The sequence below is a fragment of the Miscanthus floridulus genome, chromosome 5 (genome assembly GCF_019320115.1).
Source record: "Miscanthus floridulus cultivar M001 chromosome 5, ASM1932011v1, whole genome shotgun sequence".
In the NCBI taxonomy this organism is placed as follows: Eukaryota; Viridiplantae; Streptophyta; class Magnoliopsida; order Poales; family Poaceae; genus Miscanthus; species Miscanthus floridulus.
In genome coordinates, this window is record NC_089584.1 from 125,468,622 (window position 1) to 125,478,073 (window position 9,452).

At 45.7% G+C, this 9,452-nt stretch overlaps 2 protein-coding genes across 4 annotated transcripts; both read left to right on the forward strand.

Annotated features, from left to right (window-relative positions):
* The first annotated feature begins 2,130 nt into the window (after positions 1-2,130).
* On the forward strand, positions 2,131-5,440 carry LOC136453458 (phenylacetaldehyde reductase-like). Its single transcript, XM_066454026.1, has 6 exons — positions 2,131-2,594; positions 2,744-2,916; positions 3,010-3,198; positions 3,419-3,581; positions 3,689-3,875; positions 3,965-5,440. Exons 1-6 carry the CDS (start codon positions 2,456-2,458, stop codon positions 4,104-4,106), a joined length of 993 nt encoding a protein of 330 aa, XP_066310123.1. The 5' UTR covers positions 2,131-2,455; the 3' UTR covers positions 4,107-5,440.
* Positions 5,441-5,679: 239 nt separating this feature from the next.
* LOC136453460 (gamma-interferon-responsive lysosomal thiol protein-like) lies at positions 5,680-8,672 on the forward strand. 3 transcript variants are annotated; one of them, XM_066454027.1, is made up of 5 exons: positions 5,680-6,146; positions 6,448-6,513; positions 6,812-6,952; positions 8,201-8,293; positions 8,372-8,672. In XM_066454027.1, the coding sequence occupies exons 1-5, from the start codon at positions 5,886-5,888 to the stop codon at positions 8,516-8,518; spliced, it is 708 nt and encodes a 235-aa protein (XP_066310124.1). In that variant the 5' UTR covers positions 5,680-5,885; the 3' UTR covers positions 8,519-8,672. The 3 variants fall into 3 exon arrangements, with proteins under 3 accessions (XP_066310124.1, XP_066310125.1, XP_066310126.1); XM_066454028.1 differs by having other exon boundaries at positions 8,404-8,453; XM_066454029.1 differs by lacking the exon at positions 6,812-6,952.
* Positions 8,673-9,452: the final 780 nt, after the last annotated feature.

The window sequence follows — 9,452 nt, forward strand, 5'->3', positions numbered from 1 at the left end:
GGGGGGGGGGGGGGGGGCAATTTGCTTTATGAAGATTAACATGTAACCAAATGCTAGAGCAATTAGGCACTACTTAAAAAATTGCAAATCATATGACTGAAACTAGGGCTTATTAGCATCTCAAAAATCAATTTAAAAAGTAGCAACTAGTCTGGATTGAATACAAGTTACCATTGAAATAGATAGATCTCGTATAACCTCTACCATCTAGCCTTGTTGATTAGCCATCAAAACTTTAAAAACTAAAAAAAAATAGAAAGAATGAAACAATCGGGAAGGCTAGAGAAATATCCAGCATTGTGAGAATGAGATTATTCAAAAGGTCAATAAGAGTTCTGAGAGACTTGTGCAGGCGGCAAGAAGCGAGAAGCGAGTAACAAAGCAGGAAATACAGATGTTGTCAGCAGGGGGGGGGGGGGGGGGGGGGGGGGTTGGGGGGGCATTGCCCACTTACTTTGGCCGAGCTGTAGCTCCGCCAATGCCTTTGTGGGTGAACTCAGAATGTGATAGGGCAGCACTAGCGTTCGGACGTCTGCGTCCCCCGGACGCCCGCGGCTACTCCACCACGTTTGTTCGGATTCACGCATTGCTTGTGCCAGCTCCGTTTCTCGCGCTCGCATTCGAACCGCCCGCTTCAGATCCGCTGCCCACGCTGCTCGGATGATTCACCCCGCCTCTTCCACACCGGCGCGCCGCCCCGTCTCTCCAAGTCGTCCGGAAGATTTGCCCCTGCCTCTTCCACATAGCACCGCGTGGCCTGTGCCTCCTTCCCACACCATCGGCAGCGGCCTATGCCTCTTCCACACATCGTTGGCCGCGGTTTGGCCCTACTCGCCCTCATGGACTCCAACGCCAATGGTCTGCACTTGCAACATGAAACACTCGAATGCAACATACATTTAAAAACAGATGAAGTATTTGGGACATACGCTTGCAACAAGTGTGTGAAACATATGGAACATCTAGATAAAACACTTGCAACATGAAAAAACGCTTACTGCAACATAAGACTGAAACCGCTGAAACATTTGGAACATACCATTGCAACATATGTGTAAAAACATATGCAACATCCAGATAAAAAACGATTGTAGCATACGTCTCGAAACTGAACATTTTGAACAAACGCTTGCAACATGAAAAAACGCTTACTGCATCATAAGACTGAAACAACTGAAACATTTGGAACATACTGTTCAACATACGTGTGAAAACATATGCAACATCCAGATAAAAAACGATTGCAACATACGTCTCGAAACTAAACATTTTGAACAAATGCTTACAACATGCTTCTAAAACACTTACAACATCCCCGATTTACTTTTGCAACATCCATAAAAAACAACTGCAACATATCTTTGAAATGACTGAAACATCTGAAACATACATTGCAACATAGGGGAGGGGAAGCCTACTCCGGTTGATTCCGGGCGTTGGGGTCGGAGCCGGCGGCAAGCGGCGGCGCACGAGCACCACCAGTACCCCCGCGCTTGTGGGTGCCCTTGACTCAGCCGAGGAAGACCTGAGGCGCCACGACACATGCGCTCCAGCGGCATGGCGGGTCAGCGGCATGCACGATGGAGATGGGAGATGGACGGACGAGTGTGCGGCGCGGCCGGCGATGGGGCGGTGGGGCATGGCGCGGCAACCGACGAGCATGGGGTGAGGAAAGGGGCGCGGACAACGAGCAGCTACGCTGCTTTAGGGCCGGACGGATAAACACGAAGAAGTGAGGGTGTGGAGCGAGAGGATAAGCACGAGGCAGGGGGATTTTATTTTATTTTTATTTAGGGCCGCTCCTGGAGCCGCGTCCACACGGGAGCAAGGGACGGACGCCTGAGTTGGATCATCCTGAATGTGATATTGCGATGTGCCGTTGTATGCATGTATTCCTACTTTAACACTGTAATAATCAGCTGATGTCTCAACTTAGGTACAGTCATACAGATACTACACAGCTCACACTATTCCGGATGGACCTCCTGGACCCTGCTTTCTAGCTCCAGTCCTAGTAGTGTCCGTAGGCACTCGTGGTTCATTCCATCTTATACATATTACCCCTATGCAGATTCAAGATCTTGAGACAATTTTGTCTACAATCATCCTGTTGGTGACATAACCGTGTTGCGTATGCATGGTGGCGCCCGTAGAAGAATAACCGAACAATAATCGATTGCGCGATTGAGGCCTAAGACAACGGAGCTTGCCAGGGCCCAGCCTCAACCCTGTATGTTCAGCCGCCTCGTTCCCGCCAAAGACTAAATGTCGTGCCCCCGCGTCAGTATGCCGGCCTGTGTGTTGTATAAGGAAGAAATCGGCAGCTACTCTCTGCCTCGTTTTAGTGGCCAGGATACTTGAGGAAACAAGAGTGTGGGCGTCGCTTGGTGCATACAGCACTGTATAGAGCGAGCTAGCGGCAGACAGGCAGACCATCGATCCGGTCAGCGACGACATGGAGGCGGCCGGGGACAGCGCTGGTGCCCGTGGAGGCCTCCTCTGCGTGACGGGCGGCAGCGGCTTCATCGGCTCCTGGCTGGTGCGCCTGCTCCTCGACCGCGGCTACACCGTCCACGCCACCGTCAAGGACCTCCGTGCGTAGCAGAGCATAGCATAGCATGCATGCTCTCCCGTCTCTCTCTCTCTCTGTTAGATCACCGAATTCATTTGCACAATTGCACGCGCACACGAGACATGATAAATCAAAGCGAGATTTGCAAGTTCTGTTTGGTCGTTTTCGCAGAGGACGAGGGCGAGACGAAGCACCTGCAGGCCCTGGACGGCGCGGACGCTCGGCTCCGGCTGTTCCAGATGGACCTCCTCGACACTGCCTCCTCCATGCGGCCGGCGATCGAGGGCGCGCGCGGCGTCTTCCACCTGGCGTCCCCTCTGACGCTGCAGACACAGGATCCGGAGGCAATAATTCTTCCTGCATGATCGTTCCGCTCTGTCTCATATATAACCACGCCGCCTATTTCATCGTGACGATTACGTACTGCTCGATCGCAGAAGGAGCTGCTGGAGCCTGCGCTGAAGGGCACGCTCAGCGTCCTCCGTGCCGCCAAGGACTGCGGCGTCCACCGTGTTGTTCTCATGTCGTCAAAGTCAGCCATGCTGCCGAATCCTGCCTGGCCTGCGGACAAGGTGATAGTAGAGGATGACTGCTGGGCCGACGTTGAGCTCCTCAAGAAACGTCAGGTACAGGCGTATATAGTACACAAATGTTGCTAGATGTAGATTTTCTTGCATGTTAATGTTAGTATTAAAAATAAGGACCAAATTAGAACGTGTTTATGCATCATCGTGTTTATCAGGTCAGAATTGCACAAAACAATGGTAGATTTATTCAAGCTGCTGGCTACTTTCACTCGATCAGCATGTGTTTACGACTTGCTGATTCATTCACTTTGAGGCGCAGCTTTGGTACCACGTCTCTAAAACATTGGCAGAGAAGGCTGCGTGGGAATTCGCCGAAAAGGAGGGTTTGCAGCTGGTCGTGCTAAATCCAGGGACTACTCTTGGCCCATTTTTTACGCCATCAGTCAATACCAGTCTGAATATTCTGCTGCAGCTCCTGAGAGGTTAGTCATTTACTGATTTACAGCATCACACCTGAACTGCAAATCTGCAATGAACACATGGTGCAGGTCGTTCCTGAAGGGTGAAAATTAACAACTTAATTAACCAGGCCAGGAGCTTGAGTTGGACGCTGTCTACACAGGGTGGATCGACGTCAGAGATGTGGCGCAATCTGCGATTGTGCTGTATGAGAACCCGTCTGCGCAGGGACGGCACTTGTGCTTGGCGTCCATGGAACGCTTGGTTGACTTCGCCGATAAAATTGCTGATATGTACCCTGAATTCCCAGTTCACAGGTGATCCGTTTCTGACAACATGCATCATCAAGCTTGCATTGTATGCAGGGCTGTTCGTTTTGGTAATAACCTTTTTATTTTCACATCAGAATCAAGGAGGACAAACAAGGCTGGTTGATGAGAGCAAAGGAACCCTCCAAGAAGTTGATGGATTTGGGCGTTCGTTTCGTTCCGTTCGACGTGACCATCAGGGAGACTGTCGATTGCTTCAGAAGCAAAGGGCTCATCTAGCCCTGTGAATTTGTCCAGCTGTACACCTCATTCTAGAGAACTGCTACAATAATACTTAGCTCAAACAAAATAAACTGCCAGAATGCATCGGAAAGCACCGCCACCACGGTAGAGTTTTGGGTGTATGGCTCCACTGGAGTTAAAACACTACCACAATCCTGAATTACCTTGAGCGCTAAAGATTTTCTTGACGGCCAGAATAGAACCATCAAGAAAAGTGTAGTTTTCTTGGCGGTGCAAATAGACCTCCAAGGAAATATATATTCCTTGTGGGTTGAAGTAGCCAAGGAATATGGATGTTTGCTTAGTGGGTTCTAAGCACCTGTAAGAAAATTATTCATTTCCTTGAGTGTAATTGTAAACCGTCAAGGAAAATGACTATTTCCTTGAGTGTATGTGAGTTTTGTCCTAAGTCAAACTTCTCTTGCTTTGACTAGAAAAATACACAAAAATCTGTAACCTCAGGCTAGATTAATAAGATACACTATAAAATATATTTGATACTGTAAAAAATGTTAATATGTTTTCCTATAAGCTTGATCAAAATTAAACAAGTTTGGCTTAGGATAAAGCTAAAATAACTTACGAATGGATGGAGTAAAAGGCATAAAGTCGATCTATTTTTGGCCATCCAGTTATTGTCTGAATCTGTTTTTGGTCATACAGCTCTAAAACCAAAAATCTTTGACCATCGAACCATCGATACATGCAAATTTAGTTATTAGCAGTTTTCAAAGGTGATTTGTATTTTCTGGAAATAATTAAAACTAGTTTATCTATTTCAAAATTAATAACCAATTCATTTTAAATAAAAAATGAAATCAATAACAATTTCTAAGAGTATAATGTTCATGTAGTTAGAAAATGTATACCCTACCACAAATCATTTTTGCACTAAAAATATGTACCGCATATATATTTTCCATTGCCTCTTTTTTCATATAGTAGTTCTGTAATAGGGCTGAAAAGCGAAAGAAGAAGAAACCAAAACATTAAAAAAAAACATCCAGCAGAAAAGCTAAAAAAAATGAACTGGATAAAAAGGGAACAAAATCATTCTCAGGAGAGTAAAGAAAAGTGTGCTGTGCAGATCTCAGATCTCCCTAGATCAGGCTCCGTGCCTTTGTCATTCTTCTTTCTCATTTTATATCTTCCCGAAAGAGCAGAGAATAGTAGAATACTCTCACCCTATACTCCTATAGTACAATCATCCAAACCTTAATCTTCAGATACTCCATTCATCAGTCCTGATGTAATCATGTAAGTTTCAGTGACAAGCTATCAGTTCCTCTCGAGAAGCCGGTGTTGGAACTTGGAAGGGCAGATGCATAGCCCACGCCCCACGGCCTCTGACGAAAAATGTACACTAGGCAGCGGTTGGAAAGAACTTCAGCCTGTTCGCTTGCTCGTAAACGATCGTAAATTTCCAGCCAGAAACAGTGTTTTTCTCTCACACCAAACCAGCCAGCAGTAAATAATCCACGATCGTTTACGGCCTCCCGAACAGGCTGCTTGATTCGAAGCAAGCAACAGTCCTCAAAAGAACTCGTGTCCCGACCAGGGACTGGGAAAAGGGATACACACATATCACCCGACAAAATCTGCCTTGCTCCAGTAGATCAAGCGCATCGGCATCTCCTCCGACCTCCTCCTGCTCCCTCCTTAAGTTTCCCTCCAAAGGAAAAGCATCTCTCGCGCATAGGCCATCATCATAGCCCTTCGACTAAACTAAACTAAAAGCCAGTGAACGCCTTGTCTTCCGTTGCTCCATCCATCGCCATGGCTTCCCAACCGCAACCGCCTCTTCGTCGTCGTCTTCCCCTCGTCCCGCTCCTCGTTCTGCTCTGCCTATCCCCGGCATGCGCCGCCGGGAGAGTCCCGGTTTCGGTCTACTACGAAACGCTGTGCCCGTTCTGCTCCGCGTTTGTCGTGAACGACCTCTCCAGGATCTTCCGCACCGGGATCTCCTCCATTGCTGACCTGCGGCTCGTCCCTTTCGGCAATGGGCGTGTCGCGGCCGACGGAACTATCACTTGCCAGGTCAGTGCCTGACATCGTATCTTCCTCTTTGTTTCTTGAACTGGGTATGTGCGTTTCTTAAGAAGTTTTCAGCCGAAATTTTGAGAGAATTGGGTTACTGCATTTGGTTCTTCTGATTTTAGACTGCAGCTAGGTACTACTAGCATTCAGTTTGTTCACGATGTGCTATGTGCAAATATGGTTTCACATTCTGTATTGAATGTATCTGTTCACAGATTAGTACAGCAAGTAATGAACTACTTAACTTTGATGAACAGGCTTCAGTTTGCTCACTCCACTAGTCAATTGCTTTGTTTTGCAGCATGGAGAGGACGAGTGCCAACTCAACGCTGTAGAAGCTTGTGTGATTAGACTATGGCCTGATGCGGTAATGCCTATGTTATGAAATATGAATACGTCATCTTATGCTGAAAAAGAAAGATTAAAATGGTTCTGACATATATTCGAGACAAGCATCTGTTAACGTTTTAGCATCCACAGACCCTTACCACATTATGAATTTCTGATAGTTCAATATTCTATAGTTTATCTTTCGGAATTTAACGATTCAACTAGGTGAGGCACTGAATTTTGCAGACATATATAAAGTGGATCTGCCAATTCCCCAGAAAATGAACTTAAAATAACGCATAACTGTTCTGATACATATATTTATCTTGACACAGGAGCAGCATTTCCCTTTCATTCAATGCGTTGAGCATTTAGCACTGACTCGGAAATGGGACGCCTGGCAGTCTTGCTTTCAGGAAACTGGCCTCGCCTATCAACCTGCTATTGACTGCTACAACTCAGGATATGGCAGGCAGGTGGGGTGAATATGGGGTGTTTGGTTCCATGAACTAAATTTTAGTCTATGTTACATTGGACGTTCGGATGCTATTTAGGAGAACTAAATATGAGTTAATTATAAAACTAATTACATAGATGGAGACTAATTTACGAGATAAATTTATTAAGCCTAATTAATCCATCATTAGCATATATTTACTGTAGCACAACATTGTCAAATCATAGACTAATTAGGTTTAAAAAATTCATCTCGCAAATTAGCCACAATCTGTGCAATTAGTTATTTTTTTCGTCTATATTTAATACTTCATGCATGTGTCCAAACATCTGATGGGACAGGGACTAAAATTTCCCTGTAGTAACCAAACACCCCCTAGTTCTTAGACTTCCTGCTGTCATTCTGTTTTCAGGCCTTGTTTAGTTAGGCCCTGTTTAGTTCCCTCCTAAAACGTTAAATTTTTCAAGATTCCCCGTCACATCGAATACGAAAACGCATGCATGAAGCATTAAATATAAATAAAAAATAAAACTAATTACACAGTTTAGACGAAATACACGAGACGAATCTTTTAAGCCTAATTAGACTATGATTGAACACTAATTATCAAATAACAATGAAAACGCTACAGTGCTCATTTTGCCAAATTTTTCGGATCTAAACTGGGCCTTACACCCCAAATTCCCAAAAAGTGCTACAGTACCTGTCACATCGAATGTTTGCGGCCTGTGCATGGAGCATTAAATGTAGACGAAAAAAAACTAATTGCACAGTTTGGTGGAAAATTGCGAGACGAACGTTTTGAGTCTAATTAGTCCATGATTGAACACTAATTGTCAAATAAAAACGAAAGTGCTACAGTAGCCCCAAATTCCAATTTCCTACAACTAAACAAGGCCTCTGCTTCAAACTTTTTGCAGCTGGTCTATGTTACATACTAGTAGTAGTTTTTTTTCCCTAGAAAACGAATTAAGCTACTATCTTGGTGTTAGCGTGTGTGGTTTCGACAGTGCTGATCATAGACTAGTTTCATTTGGAGCTCACAACAGTCCCAGCACCACGTTGGGTGATGTCTGAATTACTTCATATATCAATTCAGAAATATTAGTACTGCTTGGTGGCATGCTCTAAACGTTTTAGAATGTGAAATCACAAAAGAAAAATAGGGGATTCAGTCATTTTCGCCATGCTACCAATTTGTGCAGAATAGTTATGTATTTCCATTGATTATTCATAATCCGATAACCAAACAACTGCAATCATACAGCTCGTACTCCAGTATGCTGCCGCGACAAATGCTCTGCAGCCTCCTCATCAGTTTGTACCTTGGGTGGTCGTCAACGGCAAACCTCTCGGTGATGTAAGATGCGCCTTTTTATTCCTTTGAACTGAGGTCGTCTCATGTATTCAGAAATCTAGTCTAATTTAGCGCCTGCAGGATTACATGAACTTTGAGGCATACATCTGCAGTGCTTATGACGGCAAGCTTCCAGAGGCATGCAAGGGGAAGCACCTAGCAATTGCTCAAGAGACGAAAGCCAGCAGAGGAGACAAGGTGTGCCCAGCTAGCAAAACTATCAGCTAACTCGCGTGTGAAAAATTTAGTTGAGTTTGGTTCCAAGAGGTTCTGCATTTCTGCTGTCTTGTTGGGTCTCCGTCTAGTCTATTTTGCAGTAGTTGAAATAACAGTGCTGTCAAATCTTTGACAGAAACATCAAATGCAAATGTTTCATGTTGATATTTACTAGTAGCATTTTCAGAACAAAATATCATACTAGTACGTTTCGTTTGGTGTTCTTCTGGTAAGATAAAGATGCACATGCCTGATTGCTTGGTGCTTGGTTTCATTGGTCTTCCAATACAGAGGAACGCACACGAGGTGGTCATCACACTTGCCATTTGTATCGCCCTATGGCTATGAAGCACCTTGCCAAGATCAAATCCAGTTTTTCGAAAGCAGACAGATCCTGGAGCTAGCCCAGTAGAGTAACAGATAAACATAGGAGTACTAACGCAGATATAACCTGTAAATTTCTTCAGCCACAGAGTGAAGGCAGGCAAGCATATTGCTTCGGTCTGCATTTGTTCAGCTGTAAAGATCACTGACTCATTGAACCCGAAAAGCGTTAAGGTCGTTCTACAGCCTTTTTATTAGACTAGCAAATATGTTCTGCGTTGTGACCCAATATACATATAAGAATCGGGTCACATTTGAGATATTGGGGAAGTAACTCAATACGTATTGGACATGTCAGTAGCAACAGCAGCCTCACCCAGCCCCCGTGTTGCTCTTGCCTGGGGCGACACGGGCGGCAGCCCCCACCCACCGGCGCAGGCTTCCTCACTCTTTCCCCTCCCCTCGCCACCGCCGGAGCTGGCTGCTGGAGTCTCGGCGGCCGCAAGGATGGTGGTGGCGAGGCCTTTCCTCAGCGATATCGGGCTCAAGCGATGGGTGGCGACCTGGCCGGAGGCAGAGACGGTCCGCGACGGCCGGATCCGGCCTCTCCAGGGCGAGGGCC

What these genes read in the sequence shown, in the direction of transcription:
- LOC136453458 (XM_066454026.1), top strand. Translation starts at nt 2,456, where the DNA reads ATGGAGGCGGCCGGGGACAGCGCTGGTGCCCGTGGAGGCCTCCTCTGC. An exon ending in TGCAGACACAGGATCCGGAG is followed by an intron (nt 2,917 to 3,009) that starts GCAATAATTCTT and finishes GCTCGATCGCAG; the next exon opens with AAGGAGCTGCTGGAGCCTGC. An exon ending in AGCTCCTCAAGAAACGTCAG is followed by an intron (nt 3,199 to 3,418) that starts GTACAGGCGTAT and finishes TTTGAGGCGCAG; the next exon opens with CTTTGGTACCACGTCTCTAA.
- LOC136453460 (XM_066454027.1), top strand. Translation starts at nt 5,886, where the DNA reads ATGGCTTCCCAACCGCAACCGCCTCTTCGTCGTCGTCTTCCCCTCGTC. An exon ending in TTAGACTATGGCCTGATGCG is followed by an intron (nt 6,514 to 6,811) that starts GTAATGCCTATG and finishes ATCTTGACACAG; the next exon opens with GAGCAGCATTTCCCTTTCAT. An exon ending in ACTCAGGATATGGCAGGCAG is followed by an intron (nt 6,953 to 8,200) that starts GTGGGGTGAATA and finishes GCAATCATACAG; the next exon opens with CTCGTACTCCAGTATGCTGC.